Source organism: Lepisosteus platostomus, chromosome 4 (genome assembly GCF_059453375.1).
Source record: "Lepisosteus platostomus isolate fLepPlt1 chromosome 4, fLepPlt1.hap1, whole genome shotgun sequence".
NCBI lineage: Eukaryota > Metazoa > Chordata > Actinopteri > Semionotiformes > Lepisosteidae > Lepisosteus > Lepisosteus platostomus.
Window position 1 is genome coordinate 27,015,887 of NC_142614.1, and position 15,594 is coordinate 27,031,480.

A 15,594-nucleotide genomic window follows, 5' to 3' on the forward strand; every position below is an offset into this window, starting at 1 on the left:
TCTTGACATCTGCAGCAACAAAGATATAGGAGGTCAACCATACCTCTGTGGCCTTATGACCAACCATTTGCATGTAAGGATTATCTCCAATTTTTACATTTTAGTTGTGTAGATTTATTTATACATATTTCCCCCGAGTTGCCTCACCAGCCAATCTTGAATGGGATTCCCAACCCATGGCATATAGCTGGCTGAGTGTCGCCAAGTTCAGGGCAGGATTAAACTGTCGGGGCTCTCTATGGCAGTGAGCCCCATGCCCCCCTCAAGCTTGAAGGTGGGCACATCAGAAAAGTCTGCCCACATTTTTATATTATCCCTTGTGTAGTAGTGGGGTTTGGAGGCATGAGCCAAGACATGAAAGAAAAGCTCAGAAGTGGTCATTCCAAATGAGGTGTTTAGCCTAAAAGATAACTAGTGATTGTAAAATGTTTAAAAATATGGATTGGAGCTGAAAAAGACCTGGTCTGGCCCTCTGAAGGCAAAGCAGGATACCGCCTGGATGGGACGCCAGTCCGTTGCAGGGCAGGCACACGGACACGGGCTTGCACTCACACTCGCACCAGTTTTCTCAGTATGTCTTTGGGCTGTGGGAGGGAACTGAAGCACTCGGAGGACACACAGGGAGAACCTACAAACTGCGCAGGTAACACCCCATGTCTGGCATTGAACTGGCTGGGCCCCAGCACTGTGAAGCAGCAATATGTGTGTTGGATGGCCTGTCTCTGCAGATCTTCATCATTGATCTTAATTATCTGGCCTTGTTTTATACTGAACCTCTTTCTCTTTACACAATGCAAGAAAAGTCAGAATCTTGAGGTGGCATTTTCCTGGATGTTCATTATTTTGTCATGGACAAACCCATATGTTAGTGCCAAAGGATCATTAGTCCTAATTTATATTAGGCTTAAAGTTCCTACTCATTTCTTAAACTCTGCTCTGACATTTGATGATACACTGTGGCCTATTTAATCTTATTGATCTAAAAGGTTCAGCACTTTGACATCCTTTCATTTAATACATCAGAAATGCAGAAATGGTATATTCATGTTGTCAGTTTATAAATATAATTATCATTGGAAAAGTGCCAATTTCAAGCAACAAACAACTTGGCAATTAGCACATCCCAAGAAGGTTTTTTTTATAAGTGGTAACTGTCAGCATCGCACATTTCAAAAAAAGAAAACCTAATTAAAGGTGTTGAGAGATATTGTTAAATGGGGAAAATGGCTAAAAAACAATGTTAAAGACAAGCTCTGAGCAACTGATTTTGGCCAATTACACAAGGTCTTAATCTTTTTGTCATTCAGTTTCTATTAATTTTGAAGTGTCCAAAAATAGAACAAGACTGTTTATCAACTAGGTTCAGCAGTTGTCCACCCTCAACTTAAACTATGTTATTTGATGTGAGTAATAATGGTCTGTTCTTATCTTAATGTAAGAAATTGCAAGAGTAACTACTCAGCTAATAAAGTACAGTTGTGAGAAAAAGTTTGTGGGATTATCTGGATTTCCGCATGAATAGCTCCTAAAATGTGTCTGATCTTCATCTAAGTCATAGTAATATAAAGAGTTTTATTTAACAAACAACACACGCAACATTACATTCTCATATCTTTATTGAACAAATAGTTTAAACACTCAAGGTCATTTATATTATTAACTTTAACCACATTCTTACCTTCAAACTCATTCTCTTGTGTCTTATCTTCTCCAAGAGATTCAATAGTTGGTTTTCCAAGAGATGTGTGTTTATGAATTGGACTCTGTTCAAAGCTTTGAATGGGTAATTACATACTACTAAATTTCAGGCCCTTTACAAAGCAAAAGTGTTTATACATAATTGCTAAACTGAGCGTGGAGTGTGTCGACTCCATTAGTAGCAACATGTCACAGAATTTACTGGCCCACTTAGCACTTAAATTGGCTCTGCAGTTTCTTCAGTTCAGTGTTGGTTTTTTAAAGTTTGTAGCAAACTTCCGAATTCCCTGTGAAGTAAGGGACTACTGCATTGGCTGAGTGCTAGTTTAATTTGTGTTTGTGGAAAAATGAATTCCACTACTACCGTCAGAAGCCAAACTGAACTGAGAATGGGCCATTATTTTTCTACAGTTGCGATGAAGAATGCAGCAAAAATGTAAATTAAAATACTGAGATGTGTTGTTAATCACTGTTATGAGATAAAATTAAGTTTGTGTGAAAGACCAATACTGAAAAAAGTTTTTACTGTGATGGAAATCACAAGGGAACATAAATGCAATAATACATATTGTAAGATATGGTGAATAAACACTTAAAATATTTTATATGGCAGCGCATTGAGAAATTGTTTACAGTGTTTACATTTCAGCTCCTAAAAGAATTCTGATTTTATGTTTAGTTTTCTTTGTTCAATAGATGCTGTCCTAGCTACCGATATTTGTAAGCTGTGTTCCCTTGCTCATTACACTACTTAAATTGTTAGTGAAAAACCACTTTGACCAGAGCTGTTTCTGTCTTGTAGACATTTGGTTTTTATTTCCTTCTTTTTGTAAGATAAGGCTAAATGTTTTGTAATTAAAAACATGTAATGCAGGATCCAACAGCAGCATATATTACTGTAATTTGTTATTTGTAAAGAAGACACACTGCAATGGATCAGTGGACAATTTTTCTCCTCCTTCTTTATCAAATATATAGCTTTGCCTGCTTAATAAGGGCCTTACTGTCAAATTAAAAGTAGAACATGTGACCCTGGTGTTCTTAACTCCTGACTGCTATATTTTATTTCTGCTGAAGAAGAAGATAAATTGCTATCTGGTTATAGCAACATCACTTATTTATACATAGACATGATATTTATATATATATCGAGTATTCATTTCTTAAAGGGAAACTGCAACGTTATTTTTATAGTTTGGGGTTAGAAAAAATCGACATTGATGACTGCATTCCAAACCACAATAAAGTCAAATATATACAGTAACTTGTAAAACCTCCAATTTACATCACAAAATAGATAAAATTTCCAGGTATGCGCAGTGCCATGTTCTGATATTCAGAACAAAAGTGGTAATAAGCCTGCAACACATCACATCTCTTTTAATTCAACAGAAATATTGCTCAAGATGGTTTTACCTATAAATGGAACTTGTTAACTTTGCATGCAGATCATGTTGGAACATTGCTATAGTGAAATGTCTGCTTCACCACCTGAACTTATTTGCTGTTACATTACTAGTGACTAGTGAGCAGGAAGGGCCACACCATGTCACAGTTCATGCGTATTCTCGCTCTCACGTGTGGCGAGACTAGAGGTTTGTGAAAACATGGTGACTTAGAGTACATTCACAATGTTCACGGTTTTGTGCTTGATTGCAGATTTTTAAATTGTACTGTAATGTCAATACATTTATTTTGTTGCCAAGATTTAATAACTGGTCTGAAAATTTGGGACTGCCGTTCTTTAAAGGACGGGACCTCCTGCAGCACAGTTTAACTGGGAAACAGTCCTAGAGTTGGTGTTGGTTTACAAATTCTGGCTTGGAGGCGAGAGTAACATCTATGCATTCAGAAGTAATACTGTAACACTTTATTGCACTTTAAGTACAGGACAGTAGAACGTGCCTTAGGCCTTGTCTTACATGAAAACGTTTTTAAACAAAGTTTTAAGCAAAGGAACAAGTAAAAGGTTTATTCCATGCTGAAAAGAGAAGAAAGGAAACACAACGTTTCGGCTGTGGAGCCTTCTTCAGGGTGTGTGCCAAAGCAGTCAATTTAGAAGTGTAATTATTTACTGTAGTTACAATGACAGTGCTGTTTCTACAAACTGATTTGCTTCTAACTGTGACTTTTCTTCAGTTTCCATTGACAAGTATAGTGTATGTCACTTCATGTTTCTATTCATTGTTGCATCCAGTTTTCTTTTCCCATAATACTTTTGTTGGAAAGCTGAAGGCTCTGTGTGTTTCAGGGTACTATGATGGCACAATATTCCATCGTGTTGTCCCTGAATTCATTGTGCAGGGAGGGGATCCCACTGGCACAGGGTCTGGTGGTGAGTCGGTTTATGGCCGGCCGTTTAAGGTGAGTTCCTTTTATCTTTATCTCTGTTGTGATAATATAAACATGCTTCTCACTTGTTTTAATGTTAAGCATGCAAAAGGAGTTATTGAGGTGCTATCAGATCTAGCTCTCCATTGGATAGCATGTGTTCTGATGGCTCCTGCTAATCACTATAACGTCGGTTCTGTGAATTGGTTCTGAGCCGCCACTTTAGCTCTTCTTGGATGGCTGCTGTCTAGTGCAGATCAAGAGTTTAGCATACTTCATCTCTAATTGCTGGGCATCACTGAAGATTACCATGGACTAAAAAAAACAACCTTTTTTTTTAAATTCACCAGAATGTTTTTTAAATGTAGCCCTGACTGAGGGGTGAACATTAGTGCTTCATCTAAGACTGTTTTGTAAAATTGTCTTTTTAAGAGTTAGAGTTCATGAGAGCTAGACCCTGTATTTACAGTACTAATGACAACATCAACTTACATTAGTAACAGTAATCTTAAATTAATGTAGCTCAAGATTAGTGAGTCTAGATTTTTTTTGAATGCGTTATGAAACATAATAAATAAGCAGGTACTTGGACTTTGATTTAAAAAAAAAATCCAGTTCTATCATTATTTAAGAGTTTTTGTAAGAAAAAGCATATGTCGTTGTTGGAAGTCCAAACATATTGGATGAAGCAGCAGCACACAGTGACAACCAGTAAGACTGTTTGAATGGTTAAATTGCGGTTTCCTTTTGTTTTTTTTTGGAATATTCTAAATAAAAACTGGCTCATAAGAATGTTTGAAATTTTGTAATGATCTGAAAAAGATGTTGGAGATCATGTTGTCCTTATTTCTAAGAGTATTCAGTGCGAAAGACCTTGTAACAGAATTTCTTTTTGTCGGTTTTGCTTTCTTCCCTGTAGGATGAATTCCACTCCAGACTACGTTTCAACAGAAGAGGTCTAGTTGCCATGGCAAACGCAGGCCCTCATGATAATGGCAGCCAATTCTTCCTTACTTTGGGGCGTGCAGATGAGCTCAATAACAAACATACCATCTTTGGAAAGGTAAAGATATGAAGACAATAAGCTCATATCCTATTATTGTAGTGATACAATCCTAGTTTATGCTAATAGTTGTTAATGTTGTCTTTTTATGCAGTTTTCTTTTTTTTTCTTTTATACAATTTCTTTATGAAAACAGTGAGATTAAATGGGCATTCAGGCATTTTGTTGTTCATCTTTTCTATTGCACTTGCAGTTAGTACACATTGCTCCTTTAAGGATTTAGAACAAATAAGGATTGTAAATCTCTTTTATGCATTCCGCTGTAATGCAATCTGTTTGAAAATTTAAATTAAACTTTGAAAATTTAAAACTAATATCAAGTTCACAAAAAAGTACCGAGCCCTCTATAATATCCAAAATGGCACACTTAAACTTAATGAGTTGGAGTGTAGATAATTAATCTTAACATTATTGTAGAAACTTTTCTACTTTTCTAGTACTTTTGTTTTCAGCTTCCTTTTTAGCTAAACTTTGGTCTCTAGAAGGAAGTGTCAAATCTGAATCTGCAAGTAAGAATGTGGCAAACATTAGTCTCCTATTTTCTTTAATTCCCACTATGAACTGTTACTGACTGTATACTAGATTTAACATGAACCTTCAGGTGTACATTCTGTATTTTCTAATCAAAACAAATCGAAAACGAAAGACTTCTGTGACGTTTGATATTGTGTGTGTAAACGGAACATCTGTCTAAGCCTCTTGCATGTAATTTGAAATGCATGAGGTTAAATAATTCATCTTATTGAACCACATCCATATTTTATGTTGCAACCTTCTTGGGCTTTGATAACCTCCAGGAAAGCGGTCCAGTAGCCCTTTAACAGATCCGCTCCTCATGAGGGGTATTTGACCACTCCTCCATGCAAAACCTTTCCAGCTCCTCCTTTGCAGCCAGCACGTGATCTATTTTTTAATCTCATACAATACATGTGCGTTCTACTAGAGCCTTAGCAAAAATGAGAGCATTGAGTTTATAGTCCTTTTTGAGTTCAGTTCAGTTTTATTTGTATGGTGCTTCTACTATGGACATTGTCACAAAGCAGCTTTACAGATTTCCAGGCCGGTACCCCCAGTGAGCAAGCCTAAGGGGACAGTGGCAAAAAAAAACTCCCTTAGACTAAAGAAGGAAGAAACCTGGAGAGGAACCAAAGCTCGAAAGGGGGAGCCTATCCTCCTCTGCCCGGTACTGGGTTAAATTAGAATGAACAGATATGAGAGTCGTCTGTATTCTATTACATAGTGGGGAAAAGCACACTCATATTTGGTATGGTCAGTGAATTTGATGCATGCTTTTTGCAACCCTGCTGTAAAGTCCCTTTGTGTTAAGTCTTGTTCTTCATGATAGAAGCCACCAAGCTTTGGCTAAAATATCCTGTGTACTAGATATTGTAGGCTTTGTAATCCATCTGTTCATCAGTTCTGACTAAGACACCAAGATCAGAGGATGCAAACAAACTCGAAATCAGAACATATACACTCCTGTTCTTCACAGAAGGAATTAATTGTTTTTCAACAAGAGCTTCACCTTTCTGCCCTAATCATACTTCTGGTGAGACTGTCCAATAATTAAATTTGTGATCCTGCCCCATCATGTGCTTTCATTTGGCCTGAGAGAGGGTTGCTCTCTTTGGTATGTCAAACTCATGTTCTTTTTATCTTGTCATGTAACTCTGAAAAAGCTCACACTCAAGAGTTCACATTCAAATAGCGGTCTTGGTGATGCTGTATTCTTTTGAAGCCAGAGGTTAATATGGGATAAGTGCTGTACAAAGGCAGTACATTACTTTCATTATTAGTGGCAATCAGGGTGACTTTCTGAGGCTTTGTGAGGCTGCCAGAGGACAAAAAACATTAGATAATTGCATGTACAGCATTTCTTTTCAAAATATACATACAGTACTGTAGTACTCTTCTCTTCTGTATCAAATAGTGTGTATATTGACACAGAATTATTTTCTTTTATATAAGAAATTGTTTCAGTTTCTGTTGGTTTGCTTGACAGGTGACTGGTGATACAGTATACAATATGTTGCGATTGGCAGAAGTTGAAACAGATCAAAACGAAAGACCTCTTAATCCACACAAAATACGATCCACTGAGGTAAGATTGGTTCCTGAAATGTCTAAAACCAATACATCACTACAGAGTGACGTGTATGTAGATGTGTAATAAGTGACTCGGAGAACACTGGCGTCATCTGCCTTATTTTTTTTTACACTTGAATCGCTTTTTTTTTATTTGCAGTGTCATTTGGGTAGCTTTTGTTATATGGAGGAAGCTCATTCTAAAACCTTTTACCGCGTTTGCTCACATTATCAGCTATTGTGAATTCAGGAATCCAAACCAAGTTTCTTAAAGAAACAAACATTATGATTTAAGCAAAACTACGTTAATGCCAATTAAGTCTCATCTTTCCCTATATTGTTCCCACACAGGTTTTACACAGTCCGTTTGATGACATTGTGCCAAGGGAAATAAAGAAAGTCAAAAAGGAGAAAGAAAAAGAAGAAGGAAAGAAATCGCAGGCTAAAGCAACAAAGTAATGATTTAGTTCAGTGTGGATGTGTATTGGCCTTTTTTCCCTCTCCAGACGAAAAACTAGATTCTAATTGTCACTCATCTGTTTCTTTCTCATGTTTTGGTTGCTCCTGTTTCAAAATCCCTTGAAATCTTTTACATTTTGTTTTGTGTGGCCTTCAGTATTGAAATGTGTCACCCTTGGAAGACGAAAAGAAAGGGTAAAGGAAAGCCCAGCTGTACACACAGCTGTCTTTAAGAGAAGACGTCTCTTCACTGTGGGCGTTTTGTATTCATTGGCTAGAAGGAGAAGATGGACAGGCGTGGCTTTCTGAGAACACAAATTGACCGGTTCTTCTCCACTGCTCAAAACTGTTCGCTGATTACTGAGGCTGCCTAATTAACTTTAAAAAAGTGTAACAGTTGCCTTTCCTGTTAGGAACTTCAGTTTGCTGTCATTTGGAGAGGAAGCTGAAGAGGAAGAAGAGCTGGTGAATAAAGTCAGCCAGGTAAAGTAAGCATCTCTCAAAACTGCCTTTGAGAGCTGCTGCTTTTTTTCCCACCACTTCATTTTTGAAGCATTTAACATAATTAATATCGCCACATATTTAAGCCTTCTTTGAATTGCAGTATCATAATGTACCACAGTAGTGAATATCGTTAAGGTGGCTTGTTTAAAATCTCTATTATAAATGAGTAATATAACACATGAATGGTCTCCTTTTGTTTGTAGCCCTTTGACACATCTAGCTTGTCTGATCCAAGGATTTCATCCAGCTGTTTCTTTGAATGAAGCCAGAGTATTGAATTCGACTGTGTGGCATTTATAAATACACCTAATTTAATAAAATGTAATGAATTGCTTCTGGTAGCAAATATACGCTTAATGTTCTAAAACTTAATGAATTGCTTCTGGCAGCAAAAATGACTACACTCCCTTCCTCTAAATGTAATCGGTATACAGATATTTCTGAAAATACTAGCAATAACACTGAATAAATGTGAATGTGGTGGAAGCAAAAAGAAGATTAGAGTAATGCATTTCTACATTTTCATTTGTCTGTCTTTTACTGGGATAAATAGTGGAGATAATTGCACCAGGAAATATGAGCATCTTATAATAACACCAGTAGCTTAAAAAGGATAATGGCCTAAAAGGTTAACTGTGTTCTTACCTTAGGTAATGTTTTTCGGTCATCATAGTTGATTGCTCACTCCCTGCTGCTGCTGTAATTGCCTATTATTCAAATGTTTTTGGCATCTTTTGAATCTGAAGGGCTCAGACCATACAAAACAAAATGCTCTAAAACAGCACAGCTGAAATCTTCAAATCACGGAAATGCTTTGCTGGAATTCATTGAAGCAATCCAATGCCCACTTAAGAAAATAAATGGTTCACCTTCTAACCCTTTAATTCTTCCATGTGATATTATATCAAGGTTTTTTTCTATGTTTATAATTTCTTACATTTGGTAACCCCAAAAAAGTACTGCCCTTAAAAGGACACATGCACTTACTGTATATTACACGTCCAATTTACTGAAACATAAAGGCACAACGGCTTTAATAGTTTTCTCTTTATTTCTTATCTGTTCCAATGTAACTTTAAGACCTTCTTTTGTCTTGCAGAGTATGAAAGGGAGAAGTAAGAGTAGTCACGATTTACTTAAGGATGATCCACGATTAAGCTCTGTTCCTGCTGTGGACAGGTGAATGAAACAGATCATCTCTTAATGCATCTATACAACTGGCTATGTTGTTGTCAAAGCTTTACTGTTCTCAAGGACATTGCAATTCTGGAGACTGTCATGATGATTTTTCTTGTTTCTTCAAGGTTCTTTGTATGGTTAGGCTTCTGTTTGCTTGTGTGTGAATCCAGCAGGAATGAATGCATAAAAGTTGTGTAGTGTATTATATATAATGGCAATGCATTTTTCTTCCCTGTTGTTTCAGACTTTATACAAGTTTCTTGTATTTTGAGGTGTATTGACATTACAAGTAGCAACCAAACATTTACTTCTTTTTTTTAATCATATTTGCAACCATTTATTTTCAATTATTTTTGCCTTTATATGAACAATACTGCTCAGCAAGATACGTTTCTTCAGATGTTTTGGATTTGTACAGAAGGTTTGAATGGTCCACCAGAGACATGCCGACTTCATTTTTGTTTTCACAGAAAAAGTTCAAAAAGAACAAGTGAAGACTCATCTGAGGTATGTTGGATATTGCGCTTTCCTAAAGTGATTAAAAGCTGCGATTTCCCGCCAAATGTACTTTACTGATGCCATCTGTACAAGAAAGATTTCCTTATAGTAAGAATGTTCTCTGCAGTACAGTTATGAGATGGTGCATTTCCACATAGCTTAAAACTCTGGCCTTGCCCCTATGCTAACACTCTCTCACCAGGTTAAAATTAAAAATAAAAGTGTTGAAATATGTTGTAAGACGTTTTCCTATGAGCTAACCTTTTGATCTTTCCCCTGCACTGCTCTGCTTCTAGATGGTTTGGATTTCTGTTGCAGAATGAGTACGGAGACGTGAGTCTCTTGTACTCGTTTGTTATGGTGTGAGAGTAACAAAGCATTACCAGCTTCTGTGTCCTGCTATCATGTTGGGGCTAATGGCCTCTATGCTGTTTTCCTATTCCTTTATGCTATTGCTATCCATTAGATACTTGAAATGGCAGAATTTGAGATGTCAGACTCTTCTGCCATTCCCAGTGGGTTCATTCAGAGCCTCCAGATGCCTTGATAGCCTATTAGTAACAGGTAGTTTAATATTAATTAAATGTTACTCCCTAAACTAATCTGAGTTCAAGCAATTTATAAATAAGAAAACCACACTGATCAGGGAATGCTGAGTAGGTTATGTATTGCAAAACAAAATGGTGGTGGGCAAATAACAGGCAGTAATTATTGCACTAAACAAGCACACACAAGTCATTTTAGAGTTCATGAGACTTAAGAGCAAATCAAATAACATCCGGCTACAATCCTAACATGGACCACCCTAAAGACCTTAAGAAGAGGGTGAGCAATTCTGTGTTCATAAAATAATACTCCACAGGTGAGCCTGCCCTATTTGAAGGGGTATTCAAATAAGAGTATTAAGCTCTGTGGGCAGCATGGTGGTGCAGTGTTTAGCATTAATGCCTTGCAGTGCTGGAGCCCCAGGTTCAGTTTCAGACTCTGGGATCTATCTGTGTGGAGTTTGTATGTTCTCCCCGTGTTAAAGTGGGTTTCCTCCTTGTGCTCCTGTTTTTTCCCCACAGTCCAAAGATGTACTGTTGGGTTAGTTGGCTTCTGGGAAAATTCGCCCTGATGTCGATATGTGTGCGTTTGTGTCTGTCCATTCAGGGGGTCCCATTCCTGCCTTGTGCCTGTTGCTTGCTGGGATAGGCTCCGGCTCTGCTTTGACCCTGAATTGGATGAAGTGGTTAGCAAAATAATGGATTAAAAAAGCTCTACATGGAGGATTTGGGGAAGAAAATGCAATAGTCTGAAAATAAAAAAAAAATCAGCTCCTTTCACTAACTGTAGTCTGAGCCCTATTCGAGTACCTAATAGGACAGCTGAGAGATGGTGACATGGGCTGGCTGGAGAATTTCTAGCGAAATTCCAGCTTTAGCGAAATTGTCTGGTCTCTACTCCTCCACTCTAGAGTTTGTGAGTCAGTTGTTGTATCCCTAATATCTAATTCAGATAAGAACATACTGTAAACTAGCTTATAAACAAGAGCAATCCATTCAGTTTATCCATCACATTTGGTAGCATACAGAAGCTGTTGTAAGACCTTCATAGCCCTGGGCTGTGTTCTAGACACTTCTTTTGGCAGTTCAGGTAAATATCTGTCTATGCGTTTAATAATGTTAAGAGGTTTACCTGCTATATCTGAGCTCTGTACATTCCTGCTATGTAGAAGTCAATGTCTTCCTGATCACCAAGAGTTCTGCAAATCATTCTTTGCAAGCACATGCCTGTTAATCGTGTGTTTTAGAATTGTGGATTTTTAACAGGATCTGGAGGAGGAGGAAAGAGACAGTGGCAGTGATGAAGATGCAGGTGAAAGGGAACGGATGAAAGATAGAATCTCTAAGAAACTGAAGAAAGACAAAATGGCCGAAGTCAAACAAGAGCCCAGAGAAGAAGAGCAAGAGAGGAAGACCAGCCGCAGGTAAGGCAGATCTGTGCAGATACTGGGACGTGTTGATTTGGACGGGGTTGTGTGTCATGCCTTTTGCTAAACAAGGACTGCAGTTCCAGATTTAATCATGTGCATTCGGAAGAGAAAGTTTTTCAGCTGAAATTGGGCTGATGCTTCTGCTTCTTAAAACAAGAATCTCAGTATTGAGAGTTTCCAAACAAATTGGAAAGGGGAACGCACCTTTCTGTTGATAATGTATTTTATTCCATATAGAAACTCTGATAGCCTGAGCTGCCGCCTGTTGTTTCATCGTGCTGGATTTCTAACTGTTCCCAGCAGATGGCAGGTTTGGACAGAAAACAGTCTGACACTCATGTGAAATGTAGTAAGTGCCCTGGATGTGAATCCAGTTCACCAGAGGTTGCCAGTATTTCAGTACAGAACTATTTTAGTGTTCTTTTTGACTCATTCAAATAAGTTTCCCTCTCATACTAATTGGTTCCTATCTAAGTAAATTACCTGAAATGATCTCAGCTATAGGTTTTTGGAGTGTTAGTGGAAAATACTGAAACTGGAAGGCTGAAGTGTGGCACTGCAAGATTTTATTTCCTTTTGTAATTGGTTTTGTGTTGAAGTGAGTACATCACACCAATTTTGACTCATTCAGGAACTATCATCAACTGCAATCACAATATGAAGTACGTGCAGCGCTCGTTTACCTGTGGTTTTAAAGAAGCTCCTTCTGTAGTAGAATTTTCAATGGCTTGTAAATACAAGAATGCATCTAGCAGACGCTGGGGCACTCGTCAGCAATGACTTTCAGGAAATGCAGATTTCTTGAGCCTGTTTATGAAGCTCTTTTTGTATCAAGCCTAATATTTTCTTCTCCGGTATTTTTCATATTGTAAAAAGGTCACAAGGAGGATTTATCGGATAGTATGACTGCGGCCTTGTTTGTTGGAGACAGTGTTCACGTAGAGGGCTGTTTGAGAGTTCCTGTCTTGAAGTGTCCGTATCTAGTTCTTAGTCTGTTCTTCTTGGCTTGTACCTCTTGTCAAGATCATGCCCAGTGAGCTGGCCATTTTGTACTTGGGAGGTCCGAGCTTTCCCAGCTTTAGCTCACTCTGTTCGTGGAGCTGTGGAACAGAGAGTTTTCCTAGAATAATGTTGTAAGTGCCTCTGTGCTGTTGCAGTATCAGGACATCATTGCACTCGTGGCCGATGCAAAGCGAGTTTAGATCTTGCAGTACGCCGTGTTAATAAATTCATTGAATATTGGATACAACAAAAAAAAAAACCTTAGTCCTGCAAGAGAATGTGAATTCCACCGAACATATTCAAGCTTTAGGCAAATTTTTTTCCAGCACAGGAAGCAGCAAATTGACAACTGTCTGCTGAAACTCCAGCCTTCCGCTCTCTTCACAAGGATGACGTTTGCTCCTCCTTAGACGTTATGAGCAGCCCTCTTCCATTGAGTTCTGTAATATCCCTAGGGGAAATTGCGAGCGAGTTTCTCCACACCAGTTACCCAGAAGACAGATTTGGAACTTTATGCACACTTGTGAAATGTGCTGCTCTGTTCTGGCCAGTTGGAGGCACTGACACTCTTCTGAAGCAGTGGAGTGAGACGTTTGTTTGGGGAAGGAAGCAGGACTACTCATCCAAAAACTGCCACTGCTGTCCTGTTTAAACCTTTTTGGGTTTAAGTTGTATGTTTTAATATTTCTTAGGTTTAACACCATTGTTATTTTACTGCCAAATGGAAAATTGAAGCACTTTCAGAAATGGAGACAAGTTCTGATGGATAAGTGTTACAATAGAGTTAGTACTCAAGATACACAAGGTTCTTGTTCTCATAGCTAAAGAAAAGCATTGTTAAACAATAAGATAAAAACTTAAGTCTAAAAAAAACTAAAAGGGAGGCTTTTGGTAAAAAAAGACCTGTATGTACGATTTGGTGAGTTAGAATGAAAATAACATTGAAGAACACTAAATATGGGATGGGGCTGCCAATCCAGCTTTTATTTATAAGCTACACACGTAGATGCATATATTATGCTTCCTTGTTGGTTTGTAGGATTAAAACAAGATCATCAATATCCACCAAATGAGATGGATTTTTATTAAGTTGGGTGTCACAAAATAGTGTAAGGAATATTTTCCTTGAATTTGAAAGGTGATGCTTTCTAACATATTTCTCGATAAAGAGATCATCTCACAACCTTAGGGTTTTGAATAATACGTGCATCATGAGCGTTATCAGTCTGTGCAGTATCATTTTATTTTCCCCTCTTGTATTTTTTGTTTTTTATCAAGAAATGTATTTTTATTACTAACCCAATTTGCTAATTTGATACCTGTAGTGCAGACTTCGTCCGACTGTCATGGTAGGCAAGGTTATTGTGCTCCTCAGTGTTGTGATATTTGCAGGGGCTTTGCCACACCTGTCCCTCTTCACCTCCCTGGTAATCAGGTGCTCAGCCCTTTCATCTGTCTTTAACATCTGCATTCCAGTAGATTGAAGGTTGTTTATTACATACTGAGCGGCAGAATATCCCGTCTTTGAAATTTTATAAGCTTGTCCCGAGTTTTCCTTATGGTATAAATATCTACCAGATCTTCTCAGATCAACACAGTCCTTTTTTTTTGCATTGTTGTTCGGCTTTTTAAAATTTGGCTGGCTTCTTCTTTAAAAGCTCACTTCAAGCCTCCTTATGGATGGATGTTGTTCATTTGTAATCCCAAATTGTTTACATTGAGTACACCTCTTTCTTGATTCAGGCGTTGTATACATTAATGTTGTCATTAAATGCCTTTTGGGATTTTAATTTTATTTGTTTTCAGATATTTGTCCTAAATAATGACAGTAAAGATCAAGCTTTTGTGTTTTGTTTAAGTCATGTATGTATGGCTTGGTATATGAAAGATGACTTAAAGAACTTGGATAGTTACTTCTGAAAGATGTAAATCTGAAGTATTTCCTAAGTTACTAGACATCCCCATGAGCCACTGTATCTGTCTATCAGTATTCAGCTAAATCACTGTGTTAGTGTACTCTTTAAGCAGGTTTAAAAGGAAGTAATTAGCACCCGATAGCAGTGGTATTAATGGGATGATTAGTGTTAATTGGCAAAGTGTGGAAAGCTGAGCAGTCATCCTATCCTTAATGCTCAAGACCTGTTTAATCAGTTCATGTTTAATTGAAGCAATGCACATTGTTTGGCGGGAGAGAGCTTCAAAGTTGGTTTTACGTTTTTAGCTTTATTTACACCAGCTTCACAGATGGTTGAAAGGGCTGGCATTCCCGAGTAATATCGGTTATTGAAGTATATTATTGTACGGATACTTCACGCCAGCCTAAAGAAATACTTCAAGCCAAGTAGAATTATCTCATCTACATCTTCTGATCAGGTACGTAGTGTTGAAATATTGCAGTTCTTAATAGGTGCCCTGAATTCACTGGAATAGAATGAAATGCGATCAGGCAGGTCTCGCAATGTGAGAAAAATCTTGGCACCCAATTGAAATTACTTGGTTAAAGGTTGACTGCAAACACCACAGAGTGCCAGTGCGCACCTAGAGAGAAATGTCAGTGATTTACTCCAGTGAGATCAGTGACTGTTCAACAGCAGCGATTTCCAAAGCCCTTTAGGCAGAAAAGAATTCTCCAAAAGCGGTTAGATTTTTGGTTTTTACTTTAATTCCTTCTTTAGAAATTATGAATCTAACTTTTTGGTATAAGGTTCACTTGGGTATCATCGTCTGAAGGTACATCTTAAGTTTTAAAGTGTGAGTGGTAACAGGATCGTGATAAGTCAGTGGTAAGATTTCCTTTCCT

The 15,594-nt window shown here is 37.8% G+C and overlaps 1 protein-coding gene across 3 annotated transcripts in view; it reads left to right on the forward strand.

Moving 5' to 3' along the window:
- The window catches only part of cwc27 (CWC27 spliceosome associated cyclophilin), a 106,167-nt gene that overhangs the window by 3,099 nt on the left and 87,474 nt on the right, over nucleotides 1-15,594 (forward strand). For all 3 annotated transcript variants that reach the window (XM_088629282.1, XM_088629281.1, XM_088629280.1), the window contains exons 3-10: nucleotides 3,950-4,062; nucleotides 4,949-5,092; nucleotides 7,095-7,193; nucleotides 7,529-7,632; nucleotides 8,050-8,119; nucleotides 9,240-9,319; nucleotides 9,790-9,826; nucleotides 11,629-11,786. In XM_088629282.1, coding sequence (XP_088485408.1) covers nucleotides 3,950-4,062; nucleotides 4,949-5,092; nucleotides 7,095-7,193; nucleotides 7,529-7,632; nucleotides 8,050-8,119; nucleotides 9,240-9,319; nucleotides 9,790-9,826; nucleotides 11,629-11,786 — 805 coding nt within the window. The remainder of the gene's footprint in view (nucleotides 1-3,949; nucleotides 4,063-4,948; nucleotides 5,093-7,094; nucleotides 7,194-7,528; nucleotides 7,633-8,049; nucleotides 8,120-9,239; nucleotides 9,320-9,789; nucleotides 9,827-11,628; nucleotides 11,787-15,594) is intronic.